The sequence below is a fragment of the Solanum stenotomum genome, chromosome 3 (assembly GCF_019186545.1).
Source record: "Solanum stenotomum isolate F172 chromosome 3, ASM1918654v1, whole genome shotgun sequence".
Classification (NCBI taxonomy): domain Eukaryota; kingdom Viridiplantae; phylum Streptophyta; class Magnoliopsida; order Solanales; family Solanaceae; genus Solanum; species Solanum stenotomum.
Window position 1 is genome coordinate 9,729,001 of NC_064284.1, and position 25,053 is coordinate 9,754,053.

General features: G+C 34.7%; 1 protein-coding gene across 3 annotated transcripts in view; it reads right to left on the minus strand.

Moving 5' to 3' along the window:
• The window catches only part of LOC125857461 (serine/threonine-protein kinase ATM), a 57,389-nt gene extending 35,081 nt beyond the window's left edge, over positions 1 to 22,308 (minus strand). For 2 of the 3 annotated variants that reach the window (XM_049537058.1, XM_049537057.1), the window contains exons 1-26: positions 22,096 to 22,308; positions 21,638 to 21,749; positions 21,416 to 21,559; positions 19,019 to 19,180; positions 18,725 to 18,920; positions 18,437 to 18,593; positions 18,212 to 18,351; positions 16,015 to 16,102; positions 15,595 to 15,698; positions 14,726 to 14,824; positions 14,509 to 14,565; positions 14,187 to 14,271; positions 13,482 to 13,556; positions 11,296 to 11,337; positions 11,091 to 11,161; positions 10,611 to 10,659; positions 7,630 to 7,701; positions 6,110 to 6,247; positions 5,920 to 6,009; positions 5,655 to 5,842; positions 4,834 to 5,434; positions 4,675 to 4,746; positions 4,416 to 4,580; positions 2,999 to 3,124; positions 2,739 to 2,866; positions 212 to 368 (exon numbers count right to left, since the gene is read on the minus strand). In XM_049537058.1, coding sequence (XP_049393015.1) covers positions 212 to 368; positions 2,739 to 2,866; positions 2,999 to 3,124; positions 4,416 to 4,580; positions 4,675 to 4,746; positions 4,834 to 5,434; positions 5,655 to 5,842; positions 5,920 to 6,009; positions 6,110 to 6,247; positions 7,630 to 7,701; positions 10,611 to 10,659; positions 11,091 to 11,161; positions 11,296 to 11,337; positions 13,482 to 13,556; positions 14,187 to 14,271; positions 14,509 to 14,565; positions 14,726 to 14,824; positions 15,595 to 15,698; positions 16,015 to 16,102; positions 18,212 to 18,351; positions 18,437 to 18,593; positions 18,725 to 18,920; positions 19,019 to 19,180; positions 21,416 to 21,559; positions 21,638 to 21,749; positions 22,096 to 22,164 — 3,387 coding nt within the window. In that variant the 5' untranslated portion in view covers positions 22,165 to 22,308. Of the gene's footprint in view, positions 1 to 211; positions 369 to 2,738; positions 2,867 to 2,998; positions 3,125 to 4,415; positions 4,581 to 4,674; positions 4,747 to 4,833; positions 5,435 to 5,654; positions 5,843 to 5,919; positions 6,010 to 6,109; positions 6,248 to 7,629; positions 7,702 to 10,610; positions 10,660 to 11,090; positions 11,162 to 11,295; positions 11,338 to 13,481; positions 13,557 to 14,186; positions 14,272 to 14,508; positions 14,566 to 14,725; positions 14,825 to 15,594; positions 15,699 to 16,014; positions 16,103 to 18,211; positions 18,352 to 18,436; positions 18,594 to 18,724; positions 18,921 to 19,014; positions 19,181 to 21,415; positions 21,560 to 21,637; positions 21,750 to 22,095 lie in introns of those variants that run through there. The other variant, XM_049537059.1, reaches the window with a different exon arrangement.
• Between the last annotated feature and the right edge of the window lie 2,745 nt (positions 22,309 to 25,053).

Here is a 25,053-nt window from a genome sequence, read left to right on the forward strand (position 1 = left end):
AAATTGGACCTTATTACCTCTTACCAACAGCAACCAAATATAGGGAAAAGGTTCACACAAAGACCATTCTTTAAATTGGGAAAACATAACTCTTTCAGTAATCAACCAAGTAGCCCTTTAAATTGTTAGCATATCTTCCTCGGTAAGAGATGCTCATATTTTTTAGCCAAAAAAATGAAAATTATCAAGTAAAACCAGCCTCCTTGAATACCTCCAATTCAATCTTATCACTGTGCAGTGCAAGGTGAGCTAGGGTTACAATTGTTGTTTCCAATATGATACGAGGCTGAGGACCAGCAGCTAAAACTTCCTTCACCATCACCAGTTTATCTCTGGAGCAAGTCACAAGCTTTGTGCCAAAATTTGAACTGAAACAGAAAATTTCAGGTGAATAATTGAAATGTTAAACAATCAAAACTTAAATTGCTAACGGAAGAGAGAAAAAAAGTTAACCAATTGTGAAAGACAACGGTATGAAGAAAAATAAACCTAAAAACTGGAACTGCATAAAAGATGTAGTGGATGTTTTCCAGGTAAATGCTCACACAATGCAACTCCAAATTGACAAAACTATAGGAGGCAAAATAGGATGAAAGATGCTGGTAAGGGAAATTGCTAAGGTAAATTAAAATGATCAAGAATTACCAGTTTGAAAACGAAACAGAAAAATAAAACTGTCCCAACCACTTCTCTTATACCCTTTTCATTCATTGAAATTTTTTTTTGAGAAGGTAACAGTCTTGTATTATATTCCAAAAAAAAAACCAAACCTGCCACAACTTGTTACAGGTTTACTAATTACAAATAAAAGGAGAGTATCAGGAAGATCTTCAATCCTAAATAAACAAAAAATTACAAGGTGCCTAAAGCATTCATTACTGATTCTAGATCTTCCATATACTCCTGTTTACACCAAAAATGAAATAAAACCAAGCAATTCATCTTCATCTTCTGGATGCTGTTACTTTTGTTCTGGAAGCATCTGAGGTTCCTCTCTTTCCACACAGACCACCAGATACAGGTGGGGATGATCTTCCATCTTTCTTTATGACCAGAAATGTAGGCAAAGCTACTCCATATCTTCAGGGCTTGGACAATATTTCTTGGCATCACCCAAAAAAGGTCCTTCCAATTGATGAAAATGCTCCACAAAATATTAGTGATCCTACAGTNAGACTACCCTTGTGATGTCGTAGGATTTGAAACCCACCGCGAAGTAGATGGTATCGTCTGCCATAGTGGGTGTTCTGAAAGAAAGGGGGGAAAGAAAGAAAGGATTTGGAGGAAAGAAAGGTGGAAAAGGAATTCCGGCAATAGAAGATCGCCGGAGAGGGGCTTCTAGGGCCCAGAAGGGACCTCTAAAAGTTTTTCTTGGTAACCGTGCCTGGGAGGAAATTCTAGTGCTTTAGGCCAGCTATTTTTCCTCTCATTCATTGAAATTTTGCTCATTCCTTCTTCTAATTTCACAAATTTCAGACCTCAACATCACCTCCATTACACTTGTAAAGATATACAATAGTGTGTAAGGGTTTCTGGAATATCATCTCAATATCACCGCCACACATTGTCTTAAAGTTTTTGATTGGATGCTCATTCTTTTATTACGTACATGACATTAGAGCCAAACTTTTGTAAACCAGTTTTTCCATTAGTAAGGCCATTAATACAACTAATCTCTCTCAAGGCATCTCTCTCAACTCAAACCTGAATCACCAACTTCACTTCAAGCCCACTTCTACCCTTACTATCTCAACACTGAACCCCATCTCAGACTCTTGAGCTGCTCTCTACACCAGTCCCACTCTCAATCCTATTGAGCTCTCTCAAAAATTAAGCTTATTAACCAAAAAAGAACTAGACTAAACTTTTCTCCAAAATTTTATTGGTAATGTTCCTTCTCTAATTCCATAGACCCATTTAGACATTACAAAACTAATTGAAATGAAATTTATCAAATCAAGAGCAAAGGACAATCACTATTTTTTTATGACCGACAGATCCGTCTAAGGCCGACCATTTGGGCCAACTGCATCCTTCGATTCGGGGATGATGGGATCACCATTCTACCCTTCTCCACGTAAGTACCAGAGTTAGCTCGATTGACGTAGGGATCGAACATGTGATCTATGACACAAGTCTCTCTACCTTTGTCAATTGAGCTAATCCCTGGGGGAAATAAAGGAAGATCACTATTTCAACAAACAAAAGACAAATTACAGTAGAACTACCAAAATCATTGTAACACTCACAATCTGCATGCATTTTCTTTAAATGTAAGCAGATGTTCTTGCCTCAACAAAATGGTATGGCTCTTTAAAGGGGCAGATGGAATAGTTTGTAGATTCTCCATGCAACGATTATAAGCAATGTCTTATTTCCATTTAGTAGCATAAAAAAAATAATTGGGGTTCATGTTTTACTCCAACCACAGTTACATGCTCGGGTACTTTAGAGAAGACTTATAACACGCCCTAAGTTAGAAAAGCTAATCAATGCATACTCGAGTATTTGTCTTATTAAACTTTTGATAAAAAAAATTATGACTATTGTCTTCGTTCAACTTTTGAGCAACTTTCAAAGAATTCTAAATAACAATATAATTGACTGTGATAAACTAATAACCATGCTATTTCACTTAAGATTTATATGGATGGTTATTTCTGGCCAAGCAGTTAGTTTTTGTCATACTTAAAAAGGTAATAATGCATTAAAAAGAAAAAGAAAACTAAGCATCGTACCATATGTCCTGGAACAGTTCAAAATGACCATCCCAAGTTTGGAAAAGCACACCAACCCGTTGAGCAAAGCATAACCTAACTCGATAATCTGGATCGCGAAGCATCAGCAACAGCTTCTCAATCATGGACTGCTCAAATTTGAAGCAGGTGTCATGAAAGAAAATGATCGTTTTGTAGATCAGAAATTAAAATGAAACTAGACAAAAAGGAAAAGTGATCTCATTTCAATCTTTCTTTATCAAGATTTTAGAAGGTGATACCTGACCAGTTTGAGGATCCACTAAAATGAAATTACAAATGCAATCAGTAAGCTTAGTCCGTCCAACCCAATCAAAGAGGTCACTGTCTGCAATTTTGTTCACCAAGTCTCCAAGAGAAATCAAGCCCTACAACCCCATTTCACAGGACATGCAAATTGAGAAAAGTTATGTTAGGAACAAGAAAAGAGATTCTATTTGTCAAGAAAGGAGAGAAGTAACAACACCAAGGTAAACAGCTTTCCACCCGATTAAAAAAGAATAATACTAAAACATCAAGTGAATAAGGCACTAAGCTGCATCACAGATCTAGCAGTGATCTTAACCATTGGACCATAAAAGAGAAATCATGCCCTACAACCCCATTTCACAGGACATGCAAATTAAGGAAGATTTGTTAGGAACAAGAAAAGAGATTATATTGTTCAAGAAAGGAGAGAACACCAAGGAAAACAGTTTTCCACCCAATAAAGAAAAGAATAATACTAAGGCATTAAGCTGCATCACAGATCTAGTAGTGATGTTAGTAGAAATATATACCTTCGTACCATAAAAGAGCAAATAATTCAGAAGAACGAGAAAGAAGTACAAAAAATAACAACAATTTTTGTCCTGAGAAAGTTCTGGTAGGTTATCTTTGATATGCTCTTCAATTCATGCCAACCGATGTTTAAATTGCATTGTATGGAGCAGTGTTCTTCATCTTTTTTTCTTACTGGTACATCTCATACATGGGATTGTCTTTTCTTCTACTTTTATAAGGGAAAGAAATTTGCAATTTTAACTTTAAATTACTGTAAGAAGCCCAACACTTCTAAGCAAAGAGTATGACACAGAAAATCCAGTCTATAATGATTTAATAGGAGCTGTATCATTCCACTTTTATCGGATGTCCCCGAATGGAGAGATTAATGAGAAATAATTAGTAAGATGTCTTAAGTAAGCTTCTCTCAAGGAGAGACTAGGTCCGCAACACAGTAATCTGTTAAAGCATTGATTAATTTATCATGTCACTAACTAACTATAAGAATCTTAGGGAACTTGAAAGCAATCTAACAGTGTAACAGACTAGTTTTAATCGATTGTAAGTTTGTCAACTATCTGCTACAGAGGTCTTAGTGAACTGTCTTCCTATCAATGACATCCGGATTTACCATTTCATTTTATCCTATGGAATTTTACTCAATACGAATACACAATTATTCAGAATGGAGGTTTGATGTATTAAACGATCTGAAAAAGACATGAAACAATAAAAGCATACAACAGGAGAAGCATTATCAGTGTACACTGCGAGAAAGAACTCCAAGATCCATGTTATATAAATGGAATGTCCTTTAGAATACATAGCATGACTTAACTAAAACTACGTTTGGCACAATGTAATATGCCAATAAAATCTAAGATACACCAATTATACCTCTTCAGACAATTTTTCCCGTGAAGACAGAGTCCTGTTTGGGTACTTCGCAACACCATCACAGGATAAGAGACTCTCCAACAAACTGCAGATGGCAGCTAGCACATTCAGAGACTGGACCTTGAGATTTGCCTGTATGTCTAGGAAATCATTTAAGGATGTAATCTGTAGAGAGAAGAAGAATTAAGTAATTATCAGAGTTTTCAGAGCATAAATAGTTTGTAGTAACTAAGACGAACAAACCAAAGAGCCTTATTACCAAATTTAAGAACTTTCTGCTGGAAGACCAATGAGGATGTTGACAAAGGCTGTGTATGATTAATTCCAAGACCTAATAAGAAATCATAAGTCAGCAAGATATTCATCAACAAATGCAATATCATCAGGAAACAATTCCAGATAATTCCAGTAGGGTTACCCTTGGATCACTTTCTTTCTCCATGAGCTCAAACATGACATCCCATGTATGAGATGGTAAAGCTGAAAAGAGTTTTGTGATGATTGATATGACTTCAATTCTCTGATTTACAGATGAAACCAATATATCGGTAGTAGCTTTTCCCCCAATGTTCACAGAGTCGGTATCTTTAGAACCAATGTTCACATCCAACTCCATGTCTATGATCATACTAGTACGGCTATTTACTGGATGAGAAGCATGACTAGAAACAGATGCAGAAGAGCCAAGGTCACCCCTCTTTGAATGAATATTACTTCCACTACTTGAAGATCCTTCATACAGTTTAGCAAGAACCTTCAGAAGCCTCTCCACAGATTGGATTATTGCAGTTAGTATGTCTATGTTGTTGCCGGCTTGCATTTCATTAAACAATGGGGAGCATAGAAAACTTTCGAAGGACACACGAATGGTACCAATTGTGTCAAATATTGACCTTGAACCCAACAAACCACAAACAAGGTCGTTATAACTCTTCTCTAAGATACAAGCAGCTCGATCCAACAACTTCGACACGTATTGACTCAGAGTGGCAAGGCAAGGCACAATTTCTTCTCCTACCCTAAGAGTGAAACAGCACATGAAGGGTAACACAGACAGAAAGATTAGGCATTCCATTGCAAGCAGGAGATGAAACTTAAAAGCAGAAGGCAAAAAGAGAATGGCAAAATCAGTCAATGCCGATGATATGCCGGTATGGAAAAATGTATTCACGTCATTATCAGAGACAATTATTAAGACTAAGACTGAGTCTTGCAAACATTAAAGAGAAAAGGACAAACCTTGTACTATATGAACAATACATGAAGTTTGATAAAATAGCACATAGGAAGATGACATCAGATAGAAGCATCCTTTCATGTTCTTCATCTTTAATAATTTCAAGAATGTGATTTTCGACTTCATGACAAAGTGGATCTCTGATCTGTCGGGGTAAACGTAAGCTTTGGCAACAAGGTGGTTGAACGTCCTGAAACCAGTTAAAAGTCGATTGAGATGAAGACTTTGACCACAAAGAGAAGAAAACACAACAAAAGAGTGTAACACCTCCAGAACAGATTCCTGGCCAATCCTTGCAAGAACTTCAACAGAGCATTCAAATAAATCACGCACACTTTCATGTGTGTGATCCTCGACCTACAACAATAGGTATTTCAGCATCTTAGTCAACTTAACAGTATTCATGAAAGAGAGCATAGGCATAAGCATAAAGTTATCCAGAAACAACAATATATACCTTCACATCATTCACAGTTTCAGGAACGTAGTGTGATGGGGGTAGTCCTTTATCTAGCAATGGTGTACCACCAGTACAGAGAGCATAAACAGCTGTTGGCAATACAGCAACCAGATGTTTATTCAACATTGAACATTCCTACATGTGAAAGCACCACACCACCATTAACCGAAATACATTGTGCTTTTACTGAGAACATGCAACATCATTGTGCAATATTTTCTTTAGACTCTTAGAGCAATATCTTGAGTGGATTGACTTCAGATTGGAAGGAGAGGATCCTGGAATTTCTAGTACACTTGATTTTGAGAAAGCGTATTATCATGTAACTTGGGCTTTCTGGAGTTTACTATGAGAGAGAAGGGTTTTGTCACCAAGTGGAAAGCATGATCAATTTTTGCATGTTTCAGTCAGGTTCCAGGGGTTGATAAATGGCTAACCAACAAAATTCCCTACCAATAAAGGGGTTTTACCCATGTTTTTTATCTGTTTTGAGCACGAGGACAAAGATGTAGAAGGAAGTCACGAGAAGAACCCAAGTGAAAAGCACCAGAGCATGGGCAACAGATACATCAAAGCAGGATACTGATTTGGTTCCAACAATTCAGACAGCAGAAGATAATCTCAAAAGCAGTGAATCACCACAGAGGGAGAAGTGTTATAAGGTCTCAACCTTATACAGATTGCTTGAAGCAAGGTGGGTTCTCTTCCTCCACTTATTCGGAACTACCCCTGGGCACTAGCTATAAAGAAAGCACAGCATGGATCCCAGTGCTACAGATATTAAAATAAGAAAGTCGTTCTCTTGCATAGGAAGAAACAGCTTTAACCTAAAGCAGATTCTCCAGTTCCCTACTTATATTTACATATCTGCTCAACTTCCCAGCTAGTTTGGCAGATATAAACGAACATTTTCAGAGGAATTTTCCATTAGATGAAAGTGAACAAAACATCATCCCATGGAGAAAAGGAAGTTAACTCTTCAACTAAGGGTGGTATTCTGTGTGTGAGATATATGACTGATTAATTGGGATTTCTTGGGGAAAGGTTCTGGGTAGAGGAAGAGATGTTGTAGAGGAGTTCTTTTTTTGGTAGAGATCAGTGGGTAAAAATCAGATTAGAAGTGGGTTGTGGAGAATCATGAAATATCATTATTGCATCTTCCATGTCCTTCGCATTTTCAGTCACCATCGTCGGCCGAAATCAGGTAACAGATAATTACACTTATGAGGGTGCTTTGAAGGGAAAGGAACTGATGCATCCGGACGGGAGAAGATGATCTTGCACAGATTAGGAACTCTCTTCTTTTTTTTTGTTTAGTGTTGGTGCATCCACAAGATCCCCATTGGTATAGATGATTAGTTGTCTTTTCTAAAGACTGGAGAACTATAATTTTTTGTAGGTTCCTTGCCATTGGTATACTACTTGTATACAAGGTTTCATTACCCTAAAAACATCAATAAAATACTACTTTTCCAAAAAAAATTTGATAACCATACATCAATATATTATTAACAAACCTTCCAGAAAGGAAAAGCTAAAACAGCTCTCAAAAGATTTTGCCTCAAATATAAAGTGTCTCTAAGATCACCCTACAGAAAAAAGAAGAAAAGAAGAAATTATTTTAAAAGACCGGAACAAAAGAAGATATGTAAGCTAGTTAATTTCCCCAACGCATCACCAAAGCACAATAAAGCAGAATGCAGCACTATACAAATCATCTATCATGGAAAAAGATCAATACAAATTGTCAGAATGTTAAATATTAGAGTAAACACATGTGAAGAATGATTTGCCAACAAATATGCACACCTATTTATAGGAGTTGCATACAAGACACTATCACATTTGACCAATGACAGACTATAAAAAAAGTATATCAACTTAACATGTCAAAAATTCTAACTCTTTAACATTTTGATACTAACACTTAACACTCTTAATTCATCAAAAAAAAAAAAACTTAATACTCTTAACACACTAGATCTTTTCAATCAAGTTGTTACATACATCAATTACTTTCTGTATTTTACTTTCAAATTGGTTGAGAGTATGGTTGTAGCATCTCTATGCTCTTGGACAATCCTCACCCTCTTGAGGTGGTTTCTCGGGTTGAGCTAGGCCAAAGGTCCATTTTCTCAACATAACTTCAGAATAAGACCCGCCCCTAAGGTTGAGTTATTCAATGTTGGCCCACAAGTTATATTATCTACACTTGAGATGTCTAACCCTTTAAAGACCCACATTGGTTGAGCATAAGGGTTGTAATTTCTTCTTTACATTATCTTGGACAGTTCTAAACTCTTGAGGTAGCTGCTGGAGTTGAGCTAGGTTAAAGGTCCATTTTCATAACATGGGAATGCATCTCTCATGTGATGGAAGAGTGTAAAGTGTATCTCAAGGATCACAAACATAAGAGGCATTTCACATGTTGGATATGGTTGTCATGTTTCCATGACATGGAAATGTATCTCTCATGTGATGGAAGAGTGTGGAGTGCATCTCAAGGATCACAAACATAAGAGGTATTTCACATGTTGGATATTGTTGTCATGTGCCCATATGGATTCTCCGAGCCATCTCTCTCAAAAATCAAGGAGAGATTTTCTTGAAGCACTTGCCAACTTTGAAGGAGAGATCATCAGGATTCTTCATGCCATCTCCCTCAAGAATCAAAAATTCCAAAACATAAATCTCCTAGACTTATTACCTTAAAAATCTCCTAGACTTATTTGCAATAGTAGAAGCATTTGGGAGTTTCGCTTAATCTAAGGGTAAACTTTCAGAAATTTCTTTCTAAATTCGTTGCGGTTAACAGAATATTGCCAAAAAATGATGACCATTCTGCCAAAACCCCTCCCGCACTAGGTCAAGGAATAATAACCCATTCAAAGCTTATCCCTCTGAATATTAATCTTTGATAAATGGGCCATGGCATAAAGGGAAGTTCGATGCACAAAGCATTCCACGTTCACGTAGAGTCCGGGGAAGGGCCGCACCCCAAGGGATGTGATGTATACAGTCTACCCTAGTGCAAGCATTAGTGGCTGCTTCCACGGCTTAAACTTGTGACCTATAGGTCACACGGACCCAACTTTACTATTGCTCCAAGGCTCCCCTTCAAAATGGCCTATGGTATATACTATATATAATAAAAAATCAACAATTTAAAAGATAAATGGACCTCTTAACATGATCTATCCAACTCAGGCTTTCATAATCTCTTCAGCATATCTAGAAGTGCTCTACATTCCATATAGCTATAGGAGATACCCAAAAATTCCAAAAACTTACTTTGATACCAGAATGCAGTGATTAGAAACAAGAAATAGAAGATTAGCATCCGGCAAAGCAATTTAGCGATGGTACTTGAAAGTTCCCAGAGACACTTCTAAATTCAAAGAAGACAAGCTACTGGATACCCTACAAAATCAATCTGACAAAAGCTAAATTCCGATGGTACTTGAAATTTATTCAAGCCTCAAAGATGCTACATCAATCACCTTCACCTTAGAACAAAGCCTGTCCTAGCGCCATTTTTTTTGTTCTTCACTAGCCAAAATAAATCAGAAGTCCGAGAGTACCAAACTTTATTTCAGTGTAGGTTCAGCAGGGTAAATATGCTAGCTTAGCTTAAATCCAAGCAATGATGTAAAAGTACAAAAAATGTACTCCCTGCTTAGGACAGAGAAGATCTCTAAAATCTATGAGCACTAAATCTCCGCTGAGTAGGACTTTTAGATCAATTGTGTTTCATCGTGGCTGTTTTCATTTATTTAGCCTAATATGAAAGGCTTCCTAGGATAACCAAAATCTGGTATTCCATATAACAAGTCGTCTTTCACTTGATTGGATTAGTATTAAAAGGTTTCTGCAGATATATCAAATTCTTGATGTGTGTTTTTTTTTACAAGGAACAGATAAATTATTTTTTTGTCATCTACACTTCCCCATTAGATGATTCGTCTTTCAGAAGTTTCATCTGCAATATAGCTTTTGCCTTGTATAAAATCCTTCATTCTAATTAACAAAAGTATAATAAAATCCTCGGTGTTATATTGTCAGAAAATATAAAATCTGTGGTGCTGATATAATAAATAAACTGATTTTTTGAGATGTTGACTTTTCAAATAAGCAGCCATCATTGTATGACTTTTTTGAGAATATAAAACTAGTAAAGATGGAATAGCAGCTTTCCTTTTTCTCCGAGTCCCAGTGAGAAAACAGCAACTCTTAGATGCACTCTGAAGTGTGGATAAAGAAAAGAAAATATTTACAAAATGACAGTAATCCAGGGACGAAAAGATCTATCTGCAGAGCTAAGACATTATCTTACTGCATCCACCCAAAGAGCAAGATAAATGATCTCAAGAATTGTGTTTACCACCATGCCTTAATCAAACGCTTAGGATGTAAGTTTTTTCCTAACCTTTGTTAGGAAAGAACTTATTAGAGGACAATAAAACAAAATCAGAATCGAACTTATTAGAGGAGCACATACTTGGTAGCCTTTCCTTGAAAAGTAACATGAAATGAAGCACAAAACAGATCTGAAAATCAAAGCGGAAAGATGAGGAGATGTCAAAATCAATGCAGATGTAAAAGAGTAACAAGTAAAATATCTCAGGTCAAAAGTTTCACAAGTGATCAAACTACTTCAAAACATTAACATAGAATAATCATATAATCTCCAAGGACATAAATTCTGAGAGTCTAGTCCATTGAATACTATGGAAACAAGAAAGTTCTTTTTGATATGGTAAATAAATTTCATCAAAAGAATGCACAGAGCCCGTATACAAGAGATAAAAAAAAAAAAGTAGAAAACCTACAAAAAGAGATGGTTTTTTTACGAAAGATACTCAACATTCAATACAGCAAGGAACCTCGTTGGTGCACCAAAAAGAAATAAGGAATCTTCAATACAACAGGCTCATATACTAATTCGCATGTAATTATATATTAAGAATATATTACTTACATGGATGGCACGCGTTTAAGTAATCGAAGATCCCACAAGTCTTGGGGCACAAGATATGCATTTGTTGTATCCTAAAAGAAATAACGAAGCAAAGACATTGATATACCGATATAGCTACATACTACAAGAGGAAGACCTCCAAAATACTCCAACAGAAATAAGTAGAGAAAATATCACAATTTCTGCAAAAAAATATAGTGCTCACATTGAGTATTAAGTTTCTAAGTAGCATTAATGCAGCATCCACCTGCACATACACGGAAACAAGAAAGTAAACAAGTAGCCTAATAACTTGTCTTACACATAAGAAACTCTGAAAAGTCACTTGCCAAGAAAATACTGCTTGCAGACAAAAAACAACAGATATAGTTTGAACAAAAACATTTCACTTGCTTTGTTTTTGTCCCACCAGTTGTTCAGACTGAGATATGTTCAAGACAGTCTGTTCTGAAACCTGTTACTTGCATCACTTTTTTTCTTTTTATTTCTTGGGAACTAGCATCCCAATCACACCGCGTTTTCAGTTCAATTTTTCTTTAACAAAACTTTGAAGGCTCATGAACGAAACATGTATTCATAATTGAAGTACTTTTGGAGAAAAACATCACATAAGGTAAGGTCCTCTAAGCAATTAAGTTTTGAAAATGAAATGCATATCAGGATGAACCAAAAAATTTTACCTTCATCGTAGTTAGGACGTACTCTTTTATGAGAAGCTTTTGATGAGGAAAGAGGTTGTCATTGCATATCAATTGATTTGGATCCCTAGGGTACCACATAAGGTGTGTGTTTTCATTTACTTAGCAGCAAGGGGACGGATCTTGATGGTTGAGAATCTGGGGAAGAGGAAGGTTACTTATGTTAGATGATGCTTTATGAGCAACGGTTCACATGAGGATGTTGATAATCTTCTTCTGCATTGTCAGGTAGCTTCAAGACAATTGTGGAACTCCTGAGATGATTTAGAGTTGAGTGGGTATGTGAAAACTATCTTTAGCTGGAAGTATTGTACATGGAATATTGCTCGGCTTGCACTTATGTGGATCGTATGGAGAGAAATAAATCGGCAAGTTGTGAGGGTGTAGAGATGATTTTTTCTACAATTGAGGAGTAGTCTCTTATCCTTACAGGTTTTTGGTGCGCCCCTGAAATTCCTGGGTATTGTTCGTAGAAAACCATATCTTGTATATGAGCTTTTTGGGACCAATTGATAATAAAGTTTTATTAAATTATCAAGAATATGATTCTGTACTCTTTCAGACATTTTCAAACAAACATTAATCAGTTACTTTTGGAGAAACCTTGTTAGCTGGTAATCTTGAAGAGACAAAAGAGAGATTGTATGAAATAATCAGCAAATAGGAGAAAAACTCACTGCTTTAATAACATCTAGGCAACAAAAGTTTAAGAACATATACTCATCCTGACATAAGCATCCTAAAACTATATCGATACTGCTGGAGTCAACAAAGGCAGACAACCAATATCTAAATAGCCAAGGCAGAATCATTTGAATTCTGTTTGTTTGTTTTTTCAATTACAAATCACCTGCAGAGTTTGAGTAGGATATCTGACATCCAGAGAAAAAATCCAGATAATAAAAGCACATTCAGATTTAAAGTACTTAGAACTGGTATTTGAGACTTAGAAATCCTTGCAAATTAAACATCATAATTATTATGCGACTGCAACTGTATTAATTGTTCAGAGTAAAGGGTAAACGGAACTAATTGACTTTTAGTAATTGAAGTAAAATGATGTTCATGACAGCTTTCATTAAAAGATTCTTCCAATAGGAGAGTAAGCGTACAAGGCTAAAGGATGAGAAGTCCTGCCTTAAAAAACAAACAAAGAACAAGCTTCATCAAACAAAAACAAAAAAGCTGACTGTCACTGACTAAGAACGAGTAAATAGGGTTATCCAAGACCTGTCATAGATCAGTTTCAAGAATTCTTGATTCATTATCCAATTTAAACCGTGACCACACCGTGATGGCTTTATCCTATTAAACTAACTTTGTATTCACTTCTAAAAATCATTATATTGTTTATCACCTTAACATTACATAACATGTAAATTGAATTAAGTCCTTCATACTAATTGCAAGCAGAATGTTTAGCAAAACAATGGGATGCAAAAAGCATGAAATACTAGATGGGGTTAATTTACTTTCCCATGATACATTTCAAGTTATAAATCCCAGTATCTACTAACTATCCCACGCATGGGGCTTCAATCACATTTCCTTATTGGAAAAAATATATTTGAGTAAAGATGAATTGGAAAAGTGAGCCAGTATTTAGTAGCACACTACAAGTATTATATAACAGCTTGACACTAGATAAAGAAAAAGGATTCCATCTTCAGAAGATCAATAAAGTACAACTTACAACCGCCGTAAAAGTACTGAATGTGGGCAGACCACCAATAACACAGTTCCATATCGTATGCCAACCTGTTTCAACCTGCAAATACAGTCAAGATCTAAATTTGGCGACCGTATTCGAAAGAATTAAACCAAAAACCAAATAGATGAATTTCATCGGTAGTCTCTATGAAATTGTTGCCAGGGACCACCAATCCCCAAGTGACCTATTAAAAAAAGACTAACAGTTGCACACAAATATGCGCTTAAAATCATCTTAACGAGCTAAAACTATTTCAAGGACAAAACTCCTAACATCTAACAAATGAGAGCAAGCTAATTGGTCTACTTAAGTTAACTCTATCACGTCTGGTCAAAATACCCCGTTCAAAGTTCCCAATTATCATTCATAGGCAGCAAGGTTAGAAAGATCACTTCATCAAATTTGAATTAAGAAAAACACTTTTCTATCTTTGCACCATTAATTGTGTTCTATTTTCCCTGATTTTAGGTTTCAGATTTTATAGCTTTTTCGAATTATGAACACACGAGTACAAGAAAGAAGGAACAACTCAAATATGCAAATAACAATCTTATCTAGCTATAAGAAAACAAAAAGTTCTCTACATTTAACAGAAAAAGATCAAACAGGTCCATGAGATTACTTGAGAAGGAGAACAGTAAAGTGCCAAAACTAGAATATGTCAATTTGGAAAGATCAGATAATTACCCCACTCAATGTGGAAGACAACTCGGATGAAGTTTGCAGTGCTGGAACAGGAAATAGCAGCATCAAAGAAAGTCCTTGAAGACTCCTAGATAGGTTGAGAGTAGATTTGAGAAGAAGATGTGAAAAAATGAAACAAATTACCCCTATATATTAGCATACTAATGCAGAATCTTATGCAACAGTATCATCCAAGTTAGAAATCACCAACAGTAAATAGAAGTAACACAAACAGTGGTAATATATAATAGAAGACTAGTCAGCGCCACATGTACAGTGCAATGGAATAAAGCTAATATATCGTCAAAAATCAGGCAGAACACACCTCAATGTCCACAGGAGACCTACATAACTATGCTCTATGTTTGCATCATTTATTATCCTGAATAGAAAACAAAGATTGTCAGAACCACATTTTATACTGACTCATGTATTGGATTGAAAAGCAAAGAGTTCTAAAAAGGAGATAGCCAGGAAAAATTGCTACATGCTCTTGCAGGACAGTAGATCAAAGCATCCGCAACATGGACCAGAAAACTAACCTTTCAAAATTTGCACATATACCTTCAAACCAATAGATCAACAGATCCTTCTTTAAGCGATCATAATAATTGTGGATGAGGAAACAGAAAACTGCATGCCTGTTACCCAAACATACAAAGTGAATAACTTTACAAATTGAAGGAATTTCTCAAGAATTAAGTTGATCGTGATGCCAACCAATTGCATACATATTTATAGCAGACAGGCCAATTAGAGTACCCATGACCTCAAAATTTGATTCTACCAAACATGTTTGAATGGCCTAGCATAAATACTTTGGGCAGTGCTCAAGAGTCAAGAGGGTTCAAAAAAACAAGTACATAACAAGAATAATAAACTTTACTCCCCTTATCAATGTGAAGGCTCTTTCAACAATTGTACTTTTCTTCTCTCTACCCACCACCTCAGCATGAGAGGAAAAAATGGACAGACCACAACCAAAAGTTTATGGAAATTATGAAGTATTTTTATTTATTTTTTAACATTGGAAATTATGAAGTTTTTGAAAGTCTTTCTACAAAATTTCACGAGGAAATACCAGAATAGATGTCAGATAATGTGTACACATAAATAGATAATGCATATAAACAACAGATAAAAGACTTAAAAGAGGAAAAATCAGAAGGTATGTGTTGCTAACAAACTTGTCTCATTAAATGCTCTTCAGTAATGGTATGATGAATCATGGAACAAAGAAATAACTTTCTACTTTAATTATTTAACTTTCAATACACCACAAAAACTCATGCAGAAACTACAGGAAGGCCTCCTTCCAAATACTACAGTTGCAAATTTACAATAGCAATACTTACGTCACTATATATTTAGCTAGAGGCAAAGACTAGGAACAACACGCAAGGAATCATACCATGGCCACTTTCCACCTGAGAGTCTTTCCCTTATTTGGACTACAACATGTTCTCTTCTAATTCGTTTCTCAGATGATGATGCTATAGGTGTGTTAACACATGCCTGATAACCATAATCACGAAGTTAGTAGGCAATCCAATCCTATTTACCTCTAGTGCTTACACCTATTAAGAATTGATAATAAAATATATTCCTGCTTAAGTTGACAAAAAAATGTGCATTAGATCCGCAAGCAAGGAATCTGATATAGAGATGTCAACCCTGCAAAAATCTATGATAATACCAAAATTATAGAAGTACCAAGAGATATCCGACTCAATTTCACAGGAGATAAGATTGAGGGAACAGTTAAAAGTTCACAGAGAACATCATCATCTGATCAAAACTTTGAAACAAAAATAATTTAACAAACAACTACCCGGCAAAAGACAAGTGCTGCAAGCTCCATAAGACCACATTGAGAGCTTGTCAGGCTTCCACATTTGTCATCCCTAGTTGTGTCTTTCCTGTACAGAAGAACACATCATTAAGACATCTAGAGGAAAATCATAAATAAATATGGCAACATGTCACAATGTAAATGAATGGAGCCAAGCTAAGTTATTGATACTCTACTCATTATCATTTAAGATGATATGATGTGCAAGCCCATAACTCAAATAGAAGTTCATATATGAGGTCCTTCAGATTAGAGCTAATCTTAACATTAAACCAAAGGGGCTCATCCTTCATGCTCAAATTATAAAATAAAGGGAAAAAGGCAAGATATACCCCTCAACTTTGTCATTTAGAGCTGATATACTTCTCGTTATAAAAGTGGCTCATATATACCCTTATTGTTATACAAATGGCTAACATATACCCTTTTCCTCTAACAGAAGTAAAAAAATTAATTTTAATTTATTTTTTAAAATATTTTGTTAAAAAATATTATCTCATATGGGTATATTTAATCCTCCTCACGCATTTTTTTTTACTAGTTTCAATGACTAATTTAAATTTATTATTTTGATGGTCAAGTTTGTTAATTATGTTTCACTAATTTTCTTGTAAAATTTATTATAGATGACCCAATAATTTTTTCTAACACAAAAACTAAATTACAATATTGCCGGAAAAAATAGTCTTAAATTATAATATAGCCACAAAATAAATAGTTTTTTATTTTTTTCTTTACACTAACAAATGAAAGAAAAAAATAAAATAAGAATAAGAAACTCAAATAATGATAATCAAAGAAGTCAAAAAATAATTTAAGTATGAAAAAGATTAAAATATACCTTGAACTTTACTTTGTTAGAAAGATCATATATCCTACATGAATTTTTTTAAATTAAAAGTCAAAAATATAAATTTAAAACTATTTTTTTCACTTTTGTTACATGAAGGGTATATGTGAGCTCATTTTGTAATAGTAGGGGTATATGTGAGTCGTTTGTATAACAATAAGGGTATATATGAGCAGTGGTGGACTCAGGATTTTGGTTCAGAGGGTTCGGAAAAAAGTAAGCATGCTAATAGTGTTGACAAATTAACGAGTCGATTTAGATATAAACGGGTTAAATCATATATGAGTGAGCTTAAATTAAATATTGTTTATTAAAGTAAATATTTTTATTAAAAATTTTATTGAGTATATAATAATATTTTACTTGGAATCCAATTTTTTTATTGAAATATTACTATGTATTAATTTAATATTTTAAAGAAACCCATAAATTTACAATATAAACCTATTTGAAAAGGTTTGACAAAGTCTTGACCCAAAAAAAAAAGTTGTCAGAGAACACCTCCACCGAGATTCGATCTCGGCTAAAATGCATGGACCTTAACCTACTTAACTGCTGCACTGTGTACTAATCTTGTGTTGAGGGAGTTCAACATTTAATATATATACGTAAATCGTAAACTTCATCCTATACGTACAGTATTATTTTCCGAGTGAGGTGAACCCCCTCGGCTCCATGTGGGTCAGCCTCTGTATATGAGCCACTTTCATAACAAGGGGCATATCAGCTCCAAATGACAAAGTTCAGGAGTATATCAAGCCCTTTTCACTAAAATAAATTGAACAAAAATAGGCATCCAAAATGAATGAAGAAGAGAAGAAAATGATCATAACGAGTTGGTGAGTTTGCAGATTCAGATTGGTTGGTGAATTTGCAGAAACAGATTTTAGATGGAAATAATAGCAAAGAAAAAAGAAGAGGGACTTCAGGAGCTGAAGATGGAATGTGCTCTAGGCTTTTGGTTACCACTTCACCTTTGTTGAAAAATATCAGATTTGAGGATGCTTGAAGATTTGAAGGAAAAGCTAGAGATGGAACAACAGAACGGAGGACCATTAGAAGAGAGTTAAGGCAAGATTGTGGATATTGGACAGTAGACTGAGGTGAGCCTTGGGTGAAACTTTAAGTGTCCAACATATACTTCCGAATAGAACATTTAAGGGGGGAAATGAAAAAGACAATTTTTTGTCCATAAATATTTGAAACCCAAGCATGTTTAGCATGTTCACCAATCATCCGTGACTAAAACAGATCGATGACCTCAAGTTGAGCTTTCTACAAGGGCAGCTCGGTACAATTACACTACCCATATGGAACAGTACTAACCAGGGTAAATTGATGTTGCAACTGCTCATTTGATCTAATTCCTTCCCTAGTACATCCTGCAGTTGTTCTAACAAAGAGCTCCCATCAGCAAGATCTCTCATCAAATTTAGTTGTAGCCTTGCATAAAGAACAAGTGAATCCTATAAAAGAAGAGACGGGCATTAGAAATTTATGTCCGATGCATAGGTATAGGCATGAAGTACTGCATCTAATGAAATTGTACACCTTTAAGCCATGATCACGAGTTGTCATCCAACATCGGAAGACAAAATGCTGCAGAGCATCATGGATTTCTAGAGATTTAGAACCTAAATTTGGGCCATCCTTCAGCAAATATATGTTAATGCACTCGATTAACTTGCGTGAAATCTTCCCTTCATCCCTAAACCACAATAAGTAAAGAGATCAGTGGAATGTGGACCAATTTTAAAAAGAAAAAAAAATTACTAAGACCAGCAGTGGAAAAAATAGAGATAAAAAAACAAAAGGCATGAGGACCTGGATACCTCTCACCTTACATAAGAAAAAATTCCAATAAAACCCTTAACAATATCATCTTGAAGGGTATCAGGAAAATCTCCAGGGGGATTTTCAAGAAGAGAATGAAGTGTCATGATGCAGCGAAAGACCTCCTCTCTTGGATTTATTTGGCCATCACTTTTTTCTTGTAAGCTTGTTTCTACCTTTTCCATGTACAGAAGCACCAAACCTGCAGATTAACACATAAACTATAGTAAAAATGGTAAAAGAATGTCAGAATATAGGCACCTCTTTGCTTAACCAAAAAAAAGATATCTGCTTACTTACAACAGTAAACCCTCTTCCGCAAGTGAAAACGGTAAGTTCTCACTGCCAAAAGAAGCCGGAGAATAGTTCCATACTCGGATTGAAAACTAGGAGTATCCTTTAAGACATCCCAAACATGATTGAAAAGCAATTTTGCCACGGATAGAAGAGGCATATCTTTGCCTGCCAGACATAATAAACATATGAAACAATTTCATCATCTTTATAAAAAAAATGGAAATAATTTCATCATTTTGGTGCATGAATAATACCAAGAAAGATTTTTTTGCTTTCCTGGTGGTGGAAAACTTGAGAAGGAAGAGGATTACATATATTAGTTGGTGTAAACACTCATATCTTACTACATTGACAGGTAGCATCACGTCTATAATGGAAGCTTTTAAGATGGTCAAGGATACAATGAACCATATTGGATACTATAAAGGATGCACTATTTAGTTGGGCCTTCTGAGGATGGAAGAACAGATGCCGGGGGTGAGATGTTTTCCCATTAGTATTTATGTGGATAGGATGTAGGGACAGAAATAGGAGAACTTTTGAACGGAAGATCTTGATCTTAATCCATTTGAGGAATAGCCTCCAGCTTTCATGTCAATTTGGTGCACCCATGAGGTTCCTATATGTACAGAAAATTGGGTATCTTTTCGTAGATGAGCATATCTCTTAATAAATTCTCTTCTGTATACCTCTTGTATACGGGAGCTTTCCCATTTTCAACAAAATTACACTTCACTTGAAAAAATTAACATCACAAGACAATTGGGCGAGTCTAAAGGAGAATTTGGTAGTCAAGGTGGGAGAGGGTAACAAAATATTTTTTTGGAAGAACAAGTGGATTGGACAAGAGTGTCTAAACTCGGTCTTCCCCGATCTCTTTTCTTTTTGTACCAATCCTGATGCTAAAATTGCTGAGATTTGGTCCCCTCATGGATGGAACCTCACCTTCAGGAGAAATCTAAATGATTGGGAAGCGGATAGAATTGTTGAACTGCTACTCAAATTAGGGGAATTCACGGGCCTTACAACAGAAGCAGATGGTATAAGATGGAAACACGACTCTGATGGTAAGCTCTCTGTGCGTAGACTGTATAAGAGAGAGATTATGACTCACTCTGGGGAATTCTTGGTCCACGGAAACAAATATGGAAGGGCAACACCCCAACCAATGTGAAATGCTCCACCTGGTTGGTCACCAGAAGGGCATGTCTCGCTCAGGAAAAACTCAAGAAAAGAGGCTTCGAGATTATCTCCAGATGTTTTTTTTGTCAAGAGAAGGAAGAAACTAACTGCCACTTATTCCTACACTGTAGGGTTACTGTCCAGGTGTGGCACATGGTTCTCAGCATTTCTCAAGAGCCCTGGGTGATGCCAGAACATACTACTGATCTTTTGAGCTGCTGGATGAGGAGGGAGGGGAGCAAGACCCAAAAAAGATGGTGGTCTATAGTACCTACTTGTGTCATGTGGGCTATTTGGAGAGAAAGAAACTTAGGTGTCGTGAGAATATTACTAACACTATTCAGAAAGTTGAAGAAAATTGCATTAACATGTTGTTTTTTAGGTGTAAAGAAGATGGTATAGAAGAAGTAGAACAGTTGGTAGATTTCCTAGGATCTATGTAATTATGGATTTAGCTTGTAACTTTTTGGAAGTAACCAGCATACCCTTAATGCTGAAGAATACAACTTTAACTTTATCAAAAAAAAAAAAAGTATATAGAAGGAACTCCTCTAGGTTCCAACAAATCTATGTTGAAGGAATGATAGTTTTAGGTTTTCATGCAACTACAAACGCTCCGTTATGATATGAAATTTTCCACAATGCAATCTCATTTTGCTGGCAGACATGCAAGGACGTGGGTGAGTTACCTCCCAAAGTTAACAAAATGAACAAAAAGTTTCAGGGCCACCAAAAGTAACCAAAGATAAGCACGAAGGTTTATCAAAGAAAATGCAACTCAAAAATATCATTGAAAATGGATCTGCGAATAGCACTCCCACATTGCAATATTCTAATACTTATACCACTAACCAAAAAAATATCTCTTTTAATAGTTATACAAGTGCACAGATGTCCGGTGTAGTTGGAAATGAGAAGATATTGGTTTCTCATGCTTATTACCCATGCCTGAAAATTTTGGAGACATGAACTAACATTTTGAGCTGTTGGCATGGCTGGGGCCAAAGGCAGACTAATTATGTGCTGATTCTATATGGAATTCATCTATAAGCAAATGCAGTTCTCTTTAAAGGATCTCTCCACATGAACAAAACAAACACATAATTTCTGTGTATTCAGTTTCACAAGAAATAAACAGAAACAACCTAAAGATTCTACAGAGACTAGAAAACAGAATCAACAATAACAATAAATATATATAAGTATAGTACATAGTACCTGAGAACTTAGCATCTTCTGCTCGTTGGACAACAATCCTAAGAGTTTTCGCTACATTCAACTTTGGCAAACGCTTTTTGCTCCCAGATATCTCCAGGGACACACATTTAGTAAGCAATGTAACAAGAAAGGGCCACGTCTCCGCTGCATAAACACACCCCTCAAACATCTATCCAGTGCCATACATAACAAAGACCAAGAACATGGTAGGTTTATACTCACAGTGAGGAATTTCATCTGGTTTAAGCCTCGCAGTCTCCTCTCCAATGTATCTACAAAATTCAACAGACCTTTGGCCTTCTTCTAGCCATGCATTTAACAACTTAATCCCTTCCTGTTTTGATTAAGAAAATCAAAACCAACTAATCAAATTACAATCAGGAAATAAGGTTGCTCACTAACATTATCTTAGAACTTCACTACTTGAATTCAGTCTTCTTGAATTCCGTTTCTTTAGTACGGTTTATTGAATATCAAACTCCGATAATTTCTATATGAATTCATAAAATCAAAACCAATTATTCAAATTACAAAAAGTAAATACCCTTAATAACGTTGTTCATTAACATTTACTTACAAACTCACTACTTGAATTCAGTTTACTTGAATACAGTTTCTCATTAAATTCCGATAATTTCTTTACAAATTCATAAAATGAAAAAAAATTAAAGTGTTTATACTTCTCGAGATTTTGCTTTATCTGATGAAAGCTTGGAGACGATATCCTGAATATCTCTGGACGTCACCATGATTCGGCTATAGTGATAACACCATTAACATTACAGAAACAAGAATGTGAGAATGGAATTAGGGTTTTATCGCCAATGTTATTGGATTGACGACAGGCGGGAAGTTGTAAGAGTGCTTCAAGTAGAGAAAGGGGAAGTGAAGAATGAATAAACCTGAGAGATTCTAAAAGGAGTTAGGAGACAAAAAATACTCCTTTAATAGGTGGGTCGACGCCAACCCGTGTTTTCTGCAATTTTAGTCCGCTCTTCGTCCTACCATGTTTTTGGAAAGAGAATATAAAACTTATTGCAAATTATTTTACCTCATTTAATATTTTAATTTACTAATATACCATTTATTTTGGTCATACCTCATTTTTTAATCAGTATAAAAAAAAACTTTCTCCACTTTTTTTTTTCTTTTGTTAGAAAATAAAATACTTATCAATAATTTTTAATCAAACATAATTATTCGTTTCAGTTGTAATAATTTTGTTGAGATACATAACTTTTTTATTCGTGAATTCATTTTTTTAAAAATAATAATTTTCTAAGACTTGGTACTTATTGATGGAAATAACCTTCTTATTGAAAATATTTACAATTATTCGAGTGAAATTGTTGAAAACAATTTCTACTATTAATTATTTTTATTTATTTATTGAGTTGAATAATTCATAAAAACGTTGACTGAAAAAAAAATTGTGTTTTCTTTTGCAATCAAGCTTTGTCCAATCATTTTTGTGTTATTAGTCAATTGTCGTTCCATCACCAAAACTAGCATCACCAAGCACTTTTGTTTCTATCCAAAATTACTTTTTTCTTGTCTAATAAATGTAGAAGTATTTGTCTTCTTTCTTTTTTTTATGCGCGCTCATAGTTAAGTGTCATTCCCTCTTTAAATTATATATTTTTATCGTATTCAAGCTGATCTCTTCTTCTTAAATAAAGATTAAAAAAATAATATATAAATAAGTAAAAATATACTTCTTATTATAATACTAGCACATAAATTGTCCATATTTTATTTTACTTTTTTTATAAGATTTATGATTAGATACTTTTTTTTTTCTTTTGATCATGTCTTAAATCAATTTTGTGGGTGAATCATGTAACATTTATATAATTATTTGTTGTGAATGTGACATTGATGATGGTTTTGGCAGAGTTGTGTTGGGTTTGCGGTGAAAGACTTGACGAAGCAATTTCTTCTTTTACGTGAAATTGTATATAATATGTGTATATGTTATAAACAACGTCTACACATTATATACACAACGAATACACATTGTGCAAGCTTATGTTGCTAACGACTAACGAGAGTTTATGTATATTGTTATTATATAGTATATAAGAGTGCAATCTAACTATGTGTGCAGAATATATATATATATATATGAGCATATAAAAAGAATTCTAAATTTAACAACACAATTTACTTTAACACTTGAACTACACGGGCGTTTGAATACCCCTTAACATTTTTAAGTGATTTAAACACCCTCTAAGAGATGACATAGCCGTGAGAGTAAGTGTACTCTCCTAAAAGTGCGTGAAAAAAAATGTAAATTTTCTTATTTAGAGCTAAATGAAATTTATGCGTACCCTTTATAATTATTTTTTAAAAAAATAAAAAACTTTTTCATTTTGTTGTCTTTCTCCATTGAAACGTCTCATCCATCTTCATCCCCACCTCTATCCACTATTTTTATTTCACTGGTCCTTTTAATAATATGTAAAATTCAATATTAATGTCATTTTATTGACATCAATTTCACTCTATATTATTGATGTTGATTTTGCAAATGTAAACTTTCTTACATTTTGAGTGACCCATTTTGATTTCTAGATCCATTCAAACATTTCTCATAGAATTTATATTTTCTTGGATCAACTTTCTTATACAATCTTCATTTCTTATTTGAGTTGTCAAGAAAAAAATGGCTTTAAAAAAATCATTCTCCGAGAGATTCGTGGGGAGGGTTCGAAGATGGTAATGTGAATATTATAGTGAATTTTCTTCTTTGAAGTTATTTTCAAAAATTGTTGAATAGTGAAAAATAAGAAGAAAAGAAAGGATTGAAGGTTGAAATAGTGAACAACAAGGAAGAAGAAAGAGAGGAGAAGGGGGTATGTATTTATAAATTAATCAATTGATATAATTAATTTTAAAAAGTGTTTAAGAAAAAATGGTGAATAAGTAAAATAGAAATAAAAATTAATGATGTGGCGCCTACATAGTTTTGATGTTGCGCTTATGTGGCTATGATGTGGCGGGTGAGAGTGGTGTTATAATCTCAGGGTGGAAAAAAAATCACTTCAAAAATGTTAAGGAGGGCATTCAAACGTCCATGTAGTTTAAGGGTGTGTTTGGTATGGAGAAAAACTTTTTCCGGAAAATGTTTTCCAATTTTCCCATGTTTGGTTGGTTTAAATGCTTGAAAAATGTTTTCCAAATCAACTAATTTTCCTCAATTTTAAGGAAAATGCATTCTCTTCCAAAACTAAAGAAAACATTTTCCAAAACTCTACTTCATCCTTTAATTTTTTTTCTTACCCTACCAATACTCCGTACCTGACCCTCCCCATTAAAAAAAAATTAATTAAAATTTTCTTATTTTTAAAATTTCAAATATATTTCTATCCCTACCACCAACCCCTCCCCCCCCCCCTTCCCCCTACAAACAAACAAAAAAATTTAAAATTTAAAAATATTTCAAATTTTAAGATTTTTTTTTCCTCATCCAACCCCTACCACCACGATTCCCCACCCCCAAAAAATTGCTTTTGAAAAATATTTCAAATTTAATTATTTTTAAAATTTTTAAGCCATTCCCCCCCGCCACCCCGTCAATTTTTTTTTAAAGAAAATTGGAAAAATATTTCAAATTTAAAAATTTGTATTTTTAC